A 17,216-nucleotide genomic window follows, 5' to 3' on the forward strand; every position below is an offset into this window, starting at 1 on the left:
AAGAGGGTTCTGAGTTCAAGGCCAGCCTGGTATCCAGGAGAAGTACAGGCCAGTCAAGGCCACGCAGTAAGACAAAACAAAGCCAAATGAGAAAGAAAACAAAATTGTCTGGAGAAGGTGCTGCGGGAAAGAAAGGGTCAGTATTCAGATCTCTGCAGTGCGCCTGGTCACGTCTTCTTGGGCTGCCCCCGCTAAGGACTGACCCATGGCGTTGCTAGTGGGACAATGTTGTCCAAGGCAAATGGCATCAGAGGCAGGACTCTTCTGCTGCGCACTGTGTTCTCCGGGGTCCCTTTGGTCTCTCCAAGATTGTCTATTGATGCCATATATCAGCTTGCACTCGGCTACCTCAGCTTCACGTTCACGCCCTCACTCGCCCAGAAGACTGAGTCAGGAGCCTCGTGAGTCTGAGGCCAGCCTGGGCTCTATAGCAAGTCCCTGCCAAAATAGAAAGAGGTGGGAAGGGAGAGAAAAGGAGGGAGAGAAGGAGGGAAGGAGAGAGAGAGAATGGGACACTTCATAACATGTCTGTAACCCAAGTATTAGGCAGGTAGAACAAAAAGATTACCATGAGTTCGAGGTCAGCCAGAGTCACTTAAAGAACCTGTATTTCAAACGAACTAACGAACAGATGAACGAACGGAAGAACAAACATTAATGGGGCGTTGGGGAGATACTGGGATGGAGTACTTTCCTCAGTACTGGCTGGACCTCCTGGAATAGACGTCGGGCCGGCTCTCGGGACATGATGGTGCGAGGCTTTGCCGGTAGAGGGCGCCGGAGAGAGCACCGTGGGTAAAAAGGATTCTCGCCTGTGTGTGTCCTCTAGAGATCATCACCCCAGCCACAGGGTGGAGCAGCTGTCAGCGCCCTCGAGGCCCCCTGCAGCCCTTCCGAGGTAGAGGTCTCACAGCCGCCTTGTTCCACCAGCCACCGGCCTCAGCCCCTGTAGCTCTACTGCCCATGAATACTTAACAGCTGTAGCCGGGCACCCTTACAACTTCTCCACATCCATACTCCTAAGAGATCTGAACCCAAGGAGCACCTGCTTTGTTGGAGTTCCCCTAGGGAACTTTTGTTTTTTTGAGACAGGGTCTCTCTATGTAGCCCTGGCAGTCCTGTAAATCACTCTGTAGACCAGACTGGCCTTGAACTCACAGAGGTCCACCTACCTCTGCCTCCCTAGTGCTGAGATTAAAGGGGTGCACCACCACCACCACCGGGACCCTAGGGAACTTTTAAATTCCTTTGTGTCTTTTTTACCTTTCGGTGTAAGCCTGATCTCTTTTTGTACTAATCAGACCCTGATTTTTTTTTTTTTTTCTTTTTGGTACTACTAGAAGTTGAAGCCAGGGCCTTGCAATGCTCAGCGCTCTCCATCACTGAGTCACAGCCCCAGTCCGATTGGTCCATTTTAACCCCTGTGTAGTTTCTCCGGACTGAACTTGGAAGGCTCCAGACTGCCCCACCTCCTGCGCTCCTGCTCTCCTTCCCAGGCGTCAGACTAAGGGACTGTCATTCTCTCCCCCACCATTCCTGCACAGTCACTGTTCCCCAGATCTCATCAGGTGACTAAGAGACCCTCAGAGATCCCAAAACACGAACCCCCCCATACTTGGACCATAATCCGAATGGGCCCTGTGTACCCTGTTACCCAGCACAAGACAGGCTCTCTTCCAACACACACATCTCCGCTTCCCAATTCTCCCTTCTGCTCCAGGACTTCTTCAGTCACGGTGGTCTCCTCGAAGTTCAGATGGGCAGAGCACCTCATGGTTTCTGTACTTGTTAGCCTATTTTTTTCTTTTGCAATGCCAGAAATGAAACTCGTGGCCTTGCACACAGGTAAGGGAGGCAGCACAAGGCTACATGCTGCCCAGCCTCCACCTTCCATGCAAGGTTTGTTCCCGATTCCACTCTGCCCTCTTCAGAGGTGCCACTTCCTTTAAGAGGCTCTTCACCTGCTTCCCAGCCTCACTCTCTCCTGCTTTCTCTGTGACACTTATCTCCTGTCACACAGTATTTCTCGCTACTATTCATTATTCACGTTTGCATTGGCTTCCACAGGAGAAAAATCTCCTGTGTGAAGCCAGTCTTGGACACTGCAGCATCCCCAGAGCCCAGAATCATACTACTAGGTACACCTTGGGTGCTCAGGAAAGACTGATTAACTGACTGAATAAAAGACTGTTTCTGCCCGGTGGTAGTGCACGCCTTTAATTCCAGCACTCAGGAGGCAGAGGCAGGGGGATCTCTGTGAGTTCAAGGCCAGCCTGGTCTACAGAGCAAGTTCTAGGACAGCTAGGACTGTTACACAGAGAAACCTTGTCTTGGGGGAAAAAAAGTGTTTTTGCTTTTGCTACTGCCTCCCCTCTCTTGAATGCTTTCTCTCCTCCCTCCAACCTGCCCTCGGGTCCTTAGCACACTTTTCCAGGAAACACTCCATGAACTGTTCCTGTCCCTATCTCACTGGGTAAATTTGGATGTCATATATAGTCCAAGGGGAGTTTGCAGGCAGAAAAAAAAACAGGCTGCTTTATTGGAGCAAAGGGAAGAGGGGGAGAGGAGAGGAGGGGGCTCTAGGCTTCAGGCTCTGCACCAGGGTGGTCTCACTAGGGCAAGCGGCTGACGAGTGGTACAGGTCACTTTTTCCACTCTTTCTTTTCGTAATCCCAGTGGGCAGCCAGGCCCTGTATGGGGTTGCTCTTCATGTCCAGGAGGCGCTGGAGCTGCTGGGCTTTCCGCTCCTCCGTCAGGGTGATAACTTTCTCAGGGAACACTGCAGGGACAGCAAAGGTGAGACAGCAGCAGCCCAGGTCCCAGTCACACTGTCAGGGTCCCCTGCACTGAGGGGTTCGCTCCCTGCTATCTCCAGGCTCTCCCCCCAACTCCTCTGTTTCTGTCTCAGTCTTTTTGAAAAAGGATTTTACTCTGTAGCTCTGGTTGTCCTGGAACTCACTATGTAGACCAGCCTGGCTTTGAACTCACAGAGCTCCTACTGTCACTGCCTTCCCAGGGCTGGGATTAGTGGTGTGCACCGCCAGGCTCTCCAGATGGTCCAGGACCAGGGCTTTGCTCCCAGTTTCCCTTAGACTCACTCCTTCCCCTCAGTGAATCTACTTCCTCACTTCTCTCTGTGACCAGTGGCAGGCTGACATGAAGACAATATGTGCTGCCCACAGCCCCACCACCTCTCTACTGTGTGGCCTCGAACAAGTTACTTCACTTCTCTGAGCCTCGCCTTCTTCTCCTGCAAGGAGTAGGCTCTGTCTGGATGGTTCTGGAAACGGAGTATGAGTACTTGTGAGGTTCTGGGCATCTCTCTGGCTGGACAGATAAGAAGCACTGGCTGTGGCCTCCCACTAGACAGGGAGGAAGAGGGGGCTCCTTCTGTGTCCTGCAGCTGGGTGGGCGGTGGGATATTTAGGAGCAAAGGTAAACAGATACCACTGACTTCACAAACCAGGATAGGAGCTGGACAGTGGTGGAGGCCTGTAATCCCAGTACTGGGAAAGCTGAGGCAGGAGGATAGAGAGCTTAAGGCCAACATGGAATACATAGTGATAATAAAAACCAGAGGAGAACAGCATTTCACCCAAAGACTGGACCCTGAGGGAGGGACTTTAGAGACCCTTACCTGTGGACCCTCTTAGCCTAGCCTCTGTCCCTGGTACTTAACTTTCCCCCTTATTCATTTCGTGGTGGGGGTATGCACAGGGGAGTGAGCTATGGCGCATGTGTGGAGGTGTGAGGAGATGATTCTCTCCTTCCACCATAGGGCTCCTGGGAACTGAACTCAACTGAAGGCATGGTGGCTCGCACTTTTAGCCACTGAGCCAGGCTCGTCTTAGTTTTTGAGGCAGGGTTTCTCACTGATGCTGGCGCTCACTCCTCAGCTAGTTTGGCTACAGGGATCCTACTGTTTCTATCTCCCCAGTGCCCCATCACATCCCAACTTCAAAACAATTATTAATATTACTATTATTTCATGTGCTCTGCTTGCATTTATGTATGTGCACCGTGTGTGTTCGGTGCCTGAGCAGGCCAGCAAAGGGCGTCATATCCCCTGTTCCTGACAGTTGTGAGCTGTCATGTTGGTACTGGGAATAAATCCAGGTCCTCTGGAAAAACAGCCAGTGTAACTGCTGAGCCATCTCTCTGGCCTAACGTATCTGCTTTTTATGCTGGGAGTGGGGCTGATGCTGGGAATCCAAACTCACGTTCTCATGTTTGCAAGACAAGTACTTTCCTAACCTCCCAACCTCATCACTGTCTCTATCCAGAGGTAGACAAGGATGGCCCCTAGGACACAGCAAACCCTGAGCTAGACATTTCCCTAAAGACCTTCCCTTCTCATGTTTGTACAGGACAGGAATTCCCATCCAGATTTTACAAGAAAAATCACAGCAGGTTACTGCCAGCATTTGGGAGGCAGGAGAGGCAGGCAGATCTCTGTCAACTCAAGGTCAGTCTGGTCTACACAGAGAGTTCCAAATCAGCCAGGAGCGCTTAATGAGACCTTCTCTAAAGTAAATAAATACTCAAACAAAGGGCTGGCAAAATGGCTTAATGGGTAAATGTGCTTGCCACTGGACCTGACAACTGACTCCCAAAAACTGTCCTCTGACCTCCACAGTAAATAAACTTTAAAAGAAAGAAAGGAATGACCCACCTACAAAACAAACAAATGAACAAACAAAAAACAACCCACAACCCGGGCGTGGCGACTCCCGTCTGTTATGTCAGCACTCGAAATTGCAAAGCAAAACAATTGCTGCAAGTTTAAAGCCAAACTAGGCTCCTTGGTGAATTTCCCGCTGTCCTGAATGTGGGGGTTTGAACACGAATGGCCTCCCATAGGCTCATATATTGGAATGCTGAGTCATTGGGGAATGCCACTATTTGAAATGGATTAAGAGGTGTGGCCTTGTTGGAGGAAGTGTGTCACTGGGGTGGATGTTGAAGTTTCTGAAGCCGGAGCTAAGCCCAGTGTCACTCTCTCTTCCTGCTGCCTACTGATCTAGATGTAGAACTCTCAGCCACTCTTCTAGCACCATGTGTGCCACCACGGCGATGGACTAAACCTCTAAAACTGTAAGCCAGGTTCAACGAAATGCTTGCTTTTGTTAGAGTTGCTGCGGCCATGCGTCTCTTCACAGCAATACAACAGTGGCTAAGACAGTGGCTTAAAGAGTAAGACCTTGGCCGGGCGGTGGTGGCGCACGCCTTTAATCCCAGCACTCGGGAGGCAGAGGCAGGCGGATCTCTGTGAGTTCGAGACCAGCCTGGTCTACAAGAGCTAGTTCCAGGACAGAGAAACCCTGTCTCGAAAAAAAAAAAAAAAAAAGAGTAAGACCTTGCATTCATCCACTTATTTATTTGGTTGGCTGGTTTCTGAGACAGGGTTTCTCTGTGTAGCCCTGGCTGTCCTGGAACTCACTCTACAGACTGCTGTCTATAGACTCTATAGGCTGTTGTCAATGTCAGAGACCCATCCACTTGCCTGTGCTTCCTGAATGCTGGGACTAATGGTGTGTGCCACTACTGCCCAGCAAGATCTTGCTTCTAAAAGAAAAAAAAATGTCTGGTGTGGTAGTGCATGCCTTTAATCTCAGCATGTGAGCTTGAGGCCAGCCTGATCCACACAGGGAGCTCCAGGCCAGACAAGGGTACCTCTCTCAAAAGAGACAGAGACACAGAGAGAGAGACGAGAGAGGATTCCCAGAAAACATTTCCTAGTTTCTCCTGTAGCTAAGCTAAGCAAGGACATATTATCATCTGTAGCCAATAGAACAGAAATAGATGCTGGACATGGAGAGGCATCTTGTACATCAAATGCAAGCTTCCCTTCCTGTTAAGTGTAACAGAGCAGCCCGGCGATGGTGGCGCACGCCTTTAATCCCAGCACTCGGGAGGCAGAGACAGGCGGATCTCTGGTCTACAGAGCTAGTTCCAGGACAGGCTCCAAAGCCACAGAGAAACCCTGTCTCGGAAAAAAAAAAAAAAAAGTGTAACAGAGCAAAGGGTCTATGAGTGCCCATCTTGGCCTGGACTGTTTCACTGGCCTTTTATTGTGAGAGAGGAATAACCCTAGCTAGTAGTGGTCCTGCAAACCTAACCCCAATTCTCAGGAAGGAGAATCCCAAGTCTGAGGTCAGCATGGTCTGCATAGTAAAGCCTGCTTTAAAGAAGAAGGAGAAGAGGAGGAGGGGGAGAAGGAGGAGAAGGAGGAGGAGAAGGAGGAGGAGGAAGAGAAAAAGAAGGAGCTGATCATAGTGGCACACACCTTTAATCCTAGCATTTGGAAGGCAGATGGACTGATGTGGGAGTGTCAAATATCAGTCTGTTGATTTCATTGGTTAATTAATAAAGAAACGGCTTCTCCTGATAGGTTAGAACATAGGTGGGTGGAGTGAACAGAACAGAATGCTGGGAGGAAGAGGAAGTGAGACAGACGCCATGCCTCTTCTCTCCAGGGCAGACGCGATGAAGCTCCTACCCAGGATGGACGTAGGCTAGAATCTTCCCTGTAAGCGCACCTCATGGTGCTACACAGATTATTAGATATGGGTTAGTCAAAGATGTGAGAGTTAGCCAAGAAGAGGCTAGATATAATGGGCCAAGCAGTGTTTAAAAGAATACAATTTGTGTGTTGTTATTTTGGGGCATAAGCTAGCCAGGCGGCCGGGAGCTGGGCCACAGGAATGCATGCCCACAGCTCCTTCTACAATGGACCTCTGTGAGTTTGAGACCAACCTGGTCTACATAGTAAGTAGTTCCAGAACAGTCAAGGCTACATAGTGAGACTCTGTCAAAAAAAAAAAAAAAAAAAAAAAAAACAAGGAAAAAGACAATATATTTGTGTCTTCCAACTGTTGAAAAGTATGCTAAGAAACACACGGTTAATATACAGTGATCAGAAATACCACCATGCATGCACCCACCTGAACCTATAGCCCCCTCACTAAATCATCCAAGAGCCCAGACAGAACTGGATGTTATTATTCCCATTTTGCAGATAAGAAAACTAATGCCCAGAGAGCTAACCTCCCTACCTCCCCTCTAGGTGGCCATGTTCTGTTCTTCATCCTCCCTCTGCGGAGACTTTTCAGAACCCTTCAGGTGAGTCCTACGGAGCTTGGCCAGTAGCTATGAGCACAAGGGCATTCACTGCCTCCAGCCAATGACTCACACTCACCATACACCCGCTGCCACCAAATCACCAGAGCAGTGAAGCCAATGAAAAAGAAGACGCAGCCCATCACTGTCTTCCATTCGTTGGAGCGATGGTTCATCTCTGCGAAGGTTTCGTGGAACTGGAGCCGGTACACTGGAGACAGGCAGCGTGTGGAAGGATACTTATACAGATCCATGCCCAGGACCCTAGAACAGCTGTTGGCACCCGAAACCCTTGGCTGCCCCTTCTTGTGCTATAGGCTGTTCACTCAGCCTCTTTTGTGGAATATTATTTTCACTCGGCAAAGATAAGCTATACCTGTTTATGCTGCAGCATCTTACTTTAACTGGGTAAAGGTGTGTTGCTTTGTTTATGCTGCATGTGTTTAATTCTGTAAAGATGTGTTGTAGCTGTCTCACCTTGCCTGTCTAAGGCACCCAATTGATCTAATAAAAAGCTAAATGGCCAACTGCTAGGCAGAAGAAAAGATAGGCGGGACTGAGGGCAGAGAGAATAAATAGGAGATATCCAGGCTTGAGAAAGAAGAGGAACAAGAAGGGAGGAGGAAGGAGATGCCTGGGGCCAGAAGCCAGGCAGACACCAGCCAGACACAGAAAGCAGTGAAAGTAAGATACAGAAGGAAGAAAGGTAAAAAGCCCTAAGGCAAACGGTAGATAAAAGAGAAGCAGGATAATTTAAGTTAAAAGAGCTAGCCAGAAACCTACCTAAACTAGGCTGAGCATTCAAAACTAATGATAAGTCTCTGTGTCATGATTTGGGAGCTGGTTTGTGGCCTAAAAGAAAAGGCCTGGTACACCTGAGTGTGCGAGTGTGTACATGACATATGTGCGTGAATGACATACATGTGCGTGAATGTGGCGGCTAGAAATCACCATCTGGTGTCTTCCATGATCACGCTCTACCTTTGCTGCCTTGTGTTTTGAGACAGGATCTCTCGCTGACCCTGAAGCTCACTGATTGGTCTATACTAGCTGGCCAGGGAGCGCCTCCTGATTGGTCTATACTAGCTGGCCGGGGACCGCCTCCTCTCTTGGCCTCCCCACGACTGGGATTACAGGCAGATGCTGCTCTGCCCAGCCTTTTTCTGAAGTCAGGTTCTCGTGCTTGCATGGCAGGTACCGCATTGAGCCATCTCCCTGTACACCAGTCCATTGTTTTGTTTCGTTTTGTTTTCAAGACAGGGTTTCTTTGTGTAACAGTACTGATTATCCTGGAACTCGCTTTGTAGACCAGGCTGAGATCCACCTGCCTCACCTCCCAAGTGCTGGGATTAAAGGTCTGTGCCACCACTGCCCAGCTACACCAGCCCATTCTTGTTTGCTTGTGTGTTTTGTTTGTTTTGAGCTAGGGTCTCACTCTGCTGTCCTGCCTCTGCTTCCTGAATGCTGCAGCGCTAGACAGCGCAGCCACCAGCTTTTTTTTCTTTTTAAACTTTATATGCATTGGTGTGAAGGTGTCAGATCCCCCTGGAACTGGATTTACAGACAGTTGTGAGCTGCCATGTGGGTGCTGGGAATTGAACCACGGGGCCTCTGGAAGAGCAGTCATCTCTCCAACCCCTGCCACCAGATTCTTTTTAAGTCAATAAGGCCTCTCAGAGGAGACCTCAGGACCCAGGTTTAGGAAATCAAGCAGAGAAAGCCAGGCTGAAATGAAAGCAAAGGAGCACACTTTCAGCCCAGCCCTGCCGAAGTAGAGGCAGACAAACCTCAGTGAATTCAAGGACAGCCTGGGCTACACATTGGATCTCAGTCCAGCAGACTTTACAATGAAATCCATTGTTGCAAAAATTAAGGCCTGGCGGCGGTGGCGGCGCATGCCTTTAATCCCAGCACTCAGGAGGCAAAGGCAGGTGGATCTCTCTGAGTCTGAGGCCAGCCTGGTCTAGGACAGCCAGAGCAACACAGAGAAAGCCTGTCTCAAAAAACTAAAACATAAAAAAATTAAATTAAATTAAATGGCCCAGGACAGGAACAGATGGGGAAGGGGCAAAGAAAGGGAAGTGTGACTGAGGAAGAGGAGTGAGTATCAGCAGGAGGCAGCTCTCACAGGACCTGGCCAGCCCCAGGGAAGATGGGATTTGGGTCTGTTCTGACTGAACAAGGAGGGTGCGTTTCTGATGTGGAAGTACAAAAATAAGCTTTTATGTGGCAATTCTTTATCAGGACTTCCCTGACCTCCCGCCTCCCACTGAGAATTTTTATCACCTGCTTTGTAGAACTCAAGCTCCCCAGACCCTCAGAAGAACAAGGGCTCTGGTCTCCGATGCCTCCCCAGCACCGAGATCACTGGCAGTACACAGGAGGTTCTGTTTTGTGTCGTTATGCATTTAAAACTACAAAACATTCATTTATTTTGGGAAAGAATCTTACTACACAGCCTAGGCTGCCCTTGAACCCACAATCCTCCTCCCTCAGCCATTCCCAGGACTGGTATTATGGGTACATGTCACCATGCCAGCTTAAACTCTCTTGGGTTTCTCTGAGTAGCCTTGGCTATGCTGGAACTCATTCCGTAGACCAGGCTGGCCTTGAACTCACAGATCCGCCTGCCTCTGCCTCCCAGGTGCTGGGATTAAGGGCGTGCGCCACCGCCGCCCGGCTACCACGCCAACTTAAAGCTTTGTTTCTGCTTAAGTTGTGCGCCTCCAGTAATTATCAAAATGTAGTCACAGTTGGATGCCTAACTAGGTTCTGGCGTGGCTATCAGGAGATGCACGGACCAGGGCCAGCGTGGCCCACTACCCAGCTGGATGCCTAACTAGGTTCTGGCGTGGCTATCAGGAGATGCATGGACCAGGGCCAGCGTGGCCCACTACCCAGCTGGATGCCGAAGCTCAGATCAAGAGTCAAAGAATGAAAAAGCAATAGAGGGGACAAGCAATGTCTGTGAGCCAAAGACCTGGTCTGAGGAGGACTTCAGGAAGGATGCTGACCTCCCTCCCTCCCTTCCTTCCCCTTTGCCCTTTTTTTTTCCTGCTTCCTTTTCTCCTTTTTCTTTCTACCCTCCCCACTTCCCGCCTTCCCTGCCCCTCTCCCTTCTTGCAGTTCTTTAAGAGTGTGGCTTATGTGAACACTGTGTCTCTGTACCTTAAATAGCTCCGAGATGGCTATGTGAGGGAAAATGAGCGCTGGCACAGGCTCCTGGGCAGAACCATCTTGGGCTGGGCAGTTTGGCTGCCACAGTGACTCTCCACCCAGGCAGAAGCAGAGAGGAGGAAGGAGGTGGGGTGAAGGTGAGGGAGGGGGGATCCAGTGGCAAGAGGTCCAGGGCCCGCTGGTGGTTGCTGAGCTCTGGCTCCCTCCTGTAACCCAGCAGCCTTCCCAGAGTGTGGTGTGGCAGTGGTATGGCCCTGGTGTCTTCTGTGTGGGTCCAAGTCCTGACCGCTGGCTAGTAACTCTAAGTTGTGTGGCCTGGCCAGTGATGTCATCTCCCTGAGCTTCTGTTTCCTATGACTATGGGACCAGCTGTTGGCCAGTTAATGGTGGGTACAGGGACATACTTAATGTGGTGACATTTGGGGAAAGAAGAAAAGAGGGGCCTTCCTTTTCTGATATAGAAGGGAGATGGGTGGAATAAGTAGAAGGGAAAGGAGGGAGGAGAAGAGAGAAGAAGGAAGAGGGAGGTGGGGGAGAAGGGGAGGGAGTTGGAAGGGGAGTTGCGGGTGTGGAAGAAAGGAAAAGGAGCCAGGCAGAACACTAAGCATTTAAGTTTACAGGGCAAGGATGCAGCTTCTTCCCACCCGTGCCAGGGCCTGCCTTTGTAGTAGATGCCAGTAAGATGCCCGGTGAGAGAAATCATGAGGGAGTGAGCAACGCTGCCTTCTGCCCATTAAGTACCCCCTGAAGTAAGAGACATCGGCACCCCAGCTGTGAAAGGAGGCCAAGAGGCTCCAGATAGCCCAGGTTAGCCCAGGGCCACATAGCTCTCCTCCCTTCTTCCCTGACTACGTCAGCTGCCTCTCTGTGCCCCATTTAGTGACATAAGGACCCCCACACCTGTCCCTGTGACCCCCTTCCCCATGTCACTCTTATTCTTCCCCAGAAAGATTTCCTGGGGACCCTTTTCTCTTTTGGGTCTGCAGCCCCTGGGACACACCCCACCTTAGACACATTCTGCCTTACACTGTGAGATCAGCCTAAGTGACTCTCCTCATGTCCCCAATGTCACGAGCTTCAGACATGGGGTTTCACTGAACAAAGTGTGAGTTGGACACACACACACACACACCCGCCCCGTGCCTTCCCCTTCTCTTTGGTCAGATAGTCGCCTAGCCCAATACTTACAGGCCACCTTCTCCGCTTGGCTCAGCTGGGCCCAGCTGCCCTTCTCCTTCTCCTTCAGGGCCCGCTGCTCCTCAGTGAGCTCTGTGCAGAAGGGTTCATCGGGCATGGGATAGGAGCGTTGGGCATAGCAGTCCACATAGGGGCTCATCCTCCGCTGGCTGCTAGCTGCAGGTACAAGGGAGAGAGCTGTGTCCAGGCTGCAACAGAACCACCTATCTTTAATCATGACTTCAGTTATAAGTGGTACATTTCTCGTTCACTGTGTGTCAGTTGAAGGCTTTCAGGTGAGCTGGCTCACGGGCCACATGTCACCCTGAGCTAGAGGATGGATGTGGTCATCTCCATTTGATACATGAGCACACTGAGCCTTCAGGCAAGGAGCACAGGTCGCCACCTCTTTGCTGCAAACCCTGCGTTTTCTGGGAAGATGTAGGCCCGAGAGGAGGTCCACTGAGGCAGAGGCTAGGGGTGAGGAAGGGCTTAAAGAGGGAGCCAAGATCCAGGGGAAAACAGCCGTGCAGACTATAAAGCACCCTGTGGGGTGACTTTACATGTGCTCATGGGGCTTCAGAGACAGCCGGGTGTGTACTACAGCTTGACACAACTCACACCGAATGCAACTGCATCTGCACAGCCTCCTGTAGAAGCCTCTCACCTCTGTGGAAGCTTCCAGATAACGCATCAAAGGTCCTCTGGGGGAAGAAGGGCTGAGAACGTAGCCCGGTGGGTAGAGTCCTTGCCTAGTATGTTGAAAGTCTTGGGATGTGAGAAGGTCTGGGTTTGATTCCCAGCACCATGAAGCATGGTGGCACATGCCTATCATCTCATCCTTTGGGAGGTGGAGGCAGAAAGATTAAGAATTCAAGGCTATCCTCATCAACATAGCAAATTCCAGGCCAAGCTGGTGCAGGAGAGCCTGTGTCCAAAAAGTAAGATGAAAGGAGAGGGCCTGGGCAATGACTCGGTGGGTAGAGACAGTTGCGGTGGTAGGCCGAGCAGAGTTCAATCCCTGGGACCTTCACAAAGGTGGGAGGAGAGAAGATTCCACAAAACTGCCCTCTGACCCCCACAAGCATGGTATAGCATGCCCCATATATCTTGCATACATACAATAATAAATACATACAAAAATAAATTTAAATGACCCCTATACATCATGCATACTAGCAATAGTAAATTTTTTAAAATCACCAAAGGCCCGGCACACTGCAGTGTTCTGTGATCATAGGTCCAGAAAGGATAATGAAGAATCAAGAGCCTTGTGCCAGGCGGTGGTGGCGCACGCCTGTAATCCCAGCACCCGGGAGGCAGAGGCAGGCGGATCTCTGGGAGTTCGAGGCCAGCCTGGCAAGAGCTAGTTCCAGGACAGGCACCAAAGCTACAGAGAAACCCTGTCTCGAAAAACCAAAAAAAAAAAAAAAAAAAAAAAGAATCAAGAGCCTTGTAGAGACTTTCCTTGGGGACTAGGCCTCAGCTTTGTGCAGATGGCCAGGTTGCCCAGAGCAAGGCTAGAAAGTGGAGGGTCTCACTACAGGCTGTCCTGATTATTGACACCAGAGGCAGGAGAATAGCATCAGAGAAGTCTTGGTTCTGAGTCCTGTCTCTCTCTCTCTGTCTATCTATTTATCTATCTATCTATCATCATCTGTTTTGGTGTTTTGAGACAGCCTTGCCCTATAGTCCAGGCTGGTCTTGTCTCTAAGCCACAGTGATCCGCCTGCCTCGGTCTTTCAAATGCTATGGTTGTATGAACCGCCATGCCCAGTTTTCTGTTGTCATTTTTGTTTGTGACAGGGAATCAGTCCATAAGCCAAACTGTTTTGGGATGTGTGGCAGCCCTCAGCCTCCTGAGTACCCGGATTGAGGTGTGAGCCACCATACCCAATTTTGGGTACCGCCCTATCTAGTATCTAGCACTCTGGGCTCCAGCTGTTCATCTAAGAAGCAGAGCTATTCGAGGCCAGCCTGGTCTACAAGAGCTAGTTCCAGGACAGGAACCAAGAGCTACAGAGAAACCCTGTCTCGAAAATAAATAAAGAAACAAACAAACAAACAATAAATAAATAAATAAAAGAAGCAGAGCTAGCACTGCTGCACGCTGCTATTGCAAAATCTAAAGTGATTAGCATAGCTGGGGGGGGCAGGAATGGATCAGCCAATCTTATCTTTGATCTTACTCCCCTGAGCAGCAGATCCCTTCTGCTATCTGGCCAAAATATCTCACCTGCTTTAGACCTCTTCTTCTGCCTAGTCCTGGCACCGATGTCTGGAAAGGAGCATTCAGGGTCTCCATCCTTGCAGCACCCTCCCCTTTGGGAATCAGAGGTCTTAGAGGACTAAGGTGTGGGCTAGGTTCTAAGGAAACCTGGGATGAAGGGGTTTACTCTCTTGTTCCACAGTGGACTCCGTTTGCTGGAGGAACTTGTTCCAGGACTCCAGGCGCAGTATCACAGGATGTGATAGATAGGAGGCAGTTAACAAGGCTCTCTGCCCCAGTTCTGGAGCAGGGCTGACACCTGGGTCTGAGCCTTACCAGTGCCTCTTGGGCTGTGTGTCCCTCGAGTTCCCAGTCCTCCGGTCCTGATCAGCAGACTCCAGGCAGCTCTGGAGAGCATCTGTGGGGCGGGAGACAGGGGCGGTTCTGCACCACTTGGCTCTCTGACTGCCCCTGGCGCCAGATTCTGCTTTGCTGGTGGGTTGGAAGGGACCCCCTTCAGCTTTGCCTGATACGTGGCAGTGGGTGGAGGTGAGGCGCTAGATCTTTGGGGCCCTCTTAGGTTCTCCATTCATCGTTTGAGAAGCGGGAGGAGGTCAAACCTCTGGATAAGGTCTGAACGGTTTGGATCTGGGGGTGAGGGTGGGGCCTGAGCTCTGCTGCCAGTCTCACATCAGCCAGGTTGGGAGCCCCACTAAATTGTCTGCCCCAGAGGAAAGTCCTGAGCCTCCTCCCCACAGAGCAGCTGGCCCAGATCTCAGAGCAGATGCTCCGCGACTTGCTCCCAGGTCTCCTTAATTGACTGCCTACGTGCGTTCTGCCTGCTCTGCTGCAGGAGGAGGGGGGCAGGCTGCGCCCTACCATCACTCGGACGGACGTAGGGTCTGGCATCCCAGCGGCAACAGAGGCCAAGGACCAAACTAGTTCAGCCAGTGGACGAGGCAACACATTTAGGGAAAGGGCCAGCCAGTCTTCTGGGAAGAGGAGACCCCACTTCCCGGGAAAGAGGGAATGCCTGGGGCTAGGTCTCTGGCATCAGAACGGGACAGTGAGGGGACCCCAGGAAGGGAGAGTGTGCGGTAATGGGGCAAAGGCTCAGGATGGCCACCGCGAACATCTCACTCCCACGACCCTTCCCTCGGGCGGGACTCACCTTTCAGACTGAAGGCAGCGGAGCGACCCAGAGCTGCCCCGCTGAGTGACTGGCAGGGAATTGAAGACTGGACCTAGGGGACCAGAGCTCGCCCCGCCTCTGCCCGCCACCCCCACGTGGGAACGTCCCGCCTCTGTCGCTTGTGCTGAGCCAAGTCCCTAGGGGCGCGGGAAAAGAGAGTGTTGCTGCTGCCCGCCATATCCCCAGCGGTGCGGGGACCTCCTCAAACCCCCGGCTGGCAGAGGAGCAGGAGGTCCCTGCTACTCCACCTTTCTCCTTCATCCCACCACGAATGTGCTGTGTGGTTTTGAGTCAGGGTTTCGTGTAGCCCAGGCTGGCTTCAAACGCACTAGATAACAGAGACTTGGCTACCTCTTGCTTCCCGGGCTCGGAGATTACAGATGCAACTGTAAAATTGTCTTAGCCTTCCAGCCTCCTCTCCTAGGCAGCCTTCGAGGACCACTGTGGGCGCTCCGCCGGCCCTCTACCATGAGCAGGTGAGGTGCGGGGAGAGGAGAAAGGCTTCTTCACTGGCAGGCCAGCAGCGGTCCCAGGATTCAGAGATGGAGGCAGGAGGATCACAAAGTTCAAGGACAAGCTTTGCTGCAAAACCTTGTCTCCAAGCAAAAGAGATAAAGCCTCCCCTGGGTTTTTCTTCTGAGTTGTGTACTCTGACAAAATGGCCTAACGTCTCTGAGCACGTTTTCTCTCCCATGAGAGAGACCTAAGGCTAGCTCCTACCTTGTGCTTCGCTGGTTGTGATAGTTTCATTACCAGAAAAGAGCTCAGGTACATTCAATAAAATTACTCACTGACCCCAGCACTCCGGAGAAAGAGACAGGCAACTCTATGAGCTGGAGGTCAGCCTGGTCTACATACCTAGTTCCAGGCTGGCCAAGGCTACAGAGTGAGGCACCACCCCAAAAACAAAACCAAACAAAAGAATTATTTATTGATACTGTGCCAATGAAGCAGTTTAATCCCAGCACTTGGGAAGCAGAGGCAGGTGGATATCCATGAGTTCAAGGCCAGCCTAGTCTACATAGTGAGTTCCAGGACAACCAGGGCTATGTAGAGGGACCCTGTTTCAAAAAAAGATAAATAAATGAAATAAATTTATTATTTGTGTGTGTGTGTGAGAGAGAGAGAGAGAGAGAGAGAGAGAGAGAGAGAGAGAGAGAGAGACTGGGCATGCATATGCCATAGTGAGCAGGTGGAGGTCAGAGAATAATTAGTTCAGTAAGTACTCCTACCTGCTGATGAGTTCAAGGCCCAACCGAGCTACAAAGTCAGACTTCTCTTAGCCAGTGGAGCTAGGTGTGGAGACAAATGCTTACCGTCCCAGAACTCAGAGTACTAGAGAACCTGACTGAGTTCAAGGCCAGGTGGGACTACTTATTGATTACCAGGTCAGCAAGAGCTGTGTAGAAAGATCTTGCTTCAAAAAGAAAGAAAAAGGGGGTGGGGTGGGGCTGGGGAGCAGGGAGATGTAACTCAGATGAAGCGTGTTTGCCAGGCTTAGAGGAGGTTCTGGGTTTGATCCTAGCACTCAAAGCAAAACAAAACGTTTTTTTTTCTTTTTCTTTTTTTTTTCTTTTTTAAAGGAAAGAATGTCCCCAGTGCAGCTGCATTCATTACCTCTACAGTAGTAACAAGACCAGACATAGCTCCCGCTCTTAGGGGCTTGTCCGGTTCCAGTCAGGTTCCCGTCAGCAGGATAGACCTGTTGAAGCCTGGGGGCAGAAAAACCCAGGTGTCTTCCTGACCAGAAGGACAGGGAGGAAGGCAAGGGGGAGGGTGGGATGGGGGAGGGGCAAGGTATGAAGCAGGGGCCACAGTGAGGGTCTAGAATTTTATTTATTTGGTTAGTTAGTTAGTTTTGGTTTTTCAAGACAGGGTTTCTTTGTATAGCTTTGGAGCCTGTCCTGGAACTTGTTCTGTAGTCCAGGCTGGCCTCAAACTCACAGAGATCTGCCTGCCTCTGCCTCCCAAGTGCTGGGATTAAAAGTGTGAGCCACTATCATCTGGCTTGAATTTTATTCTAAAGAGGATAAGAGGCTGGTGGTGAGTGCTTGGCCAGCACGTACAAGGCCCTGGGTTCAATTTCCAGTGCCTATAAAAGAATGAGAGGTGACCAAAGGCCAGACGTGGATTGCCGAGGAAATGGAGGAGAACCTGGACTCAGTTAGGGAAGCCCACAGTTGTCAGTAGACTGGTAGGGGAGGGCTGTGGTTCTACTGAGAACAAGAGGCACTGTATGATGGTTTGTGTCCATGGTGTATGCCCATCCCCAACCTATCCATCAGAGTTCCAGTAGTCTGTCCAGGCCAGTTTACTGAAAGGAAGGGATCTACTCCTTAAGGA

The 17,216-nt window shown here is 50.8% G+C and overlaps 1 protein-coding gene across 1 annotated transcript; it reads right to left on the reverse strand.

The window, feature by feature from the left end:
- Positions 1-2,482: 2,482 nt before the first annotated feature.
- On the reverse strand, positions 2,483-14,950 carry LOC121460449. The gene is made up of 5 exons (XM_041670855.1): positions 14,853-14,950; positions 14,018-14,099; positions 11,485-11,649; positions 7,199-7,330; positions 2,483-2,779 (listed from the first exon to the last, which is right to left on the reverse strand). The coding sequence occupies exons 2-5, from the start codon at positions 14,097-14,099 to the stop codon at positions 2,643-2,645; spliced, it is 516 nt and encodes a 171-aa protein (XP_041526789.1). The 5' UTR covers positions 14,853-14,950; the 3' UTR covers positions 2,483-2,642.
- Positions 14,951-17,216: the final 2,266 nt, after the last annotated feature.

Source organism: Microtus oregoni, unplaced genomic scaffold (assembly GCF_018167655.1).
Source record: "Microtus oregoni isolate MIOR12 unplaced genomic scaffold, Mior012 000020F_ref0000438, whole genome shotgun sequence".
Classification (NCBI taxonomy): Eukaryota; Metazoa; Chordata; class Mammalia; order Rodentia; family Cricetidae; genus Microtus; species Microtus oregoni.

Excerpts from the sequence above, each read along its gene's own strand:
- LOC121460449 (XM_041670855.1), bottom strand. The coding sequence starts at position 14,099 with ATGCTCTCCAGAGCTGCCTGGAGTCTGCTGATCAGGACCGGAGGACTG. Across the intron at positions 11,650-14,017 it reads ACACAGCCCAAGAGGCACTG|CTAGCAGCCAGCGGAGGATG; the intron begins GTAAGGCTCAGA and ends TTGTACCTGCAG. Across the intron at positions 2,780-7,198 it reads TTGGTGGCAGCGGGTGTATG|TGTTCCCTGAGAAAGTTATC; the intron begins GTGAGTGTGAGT and ends CTGTCCCTGCAG.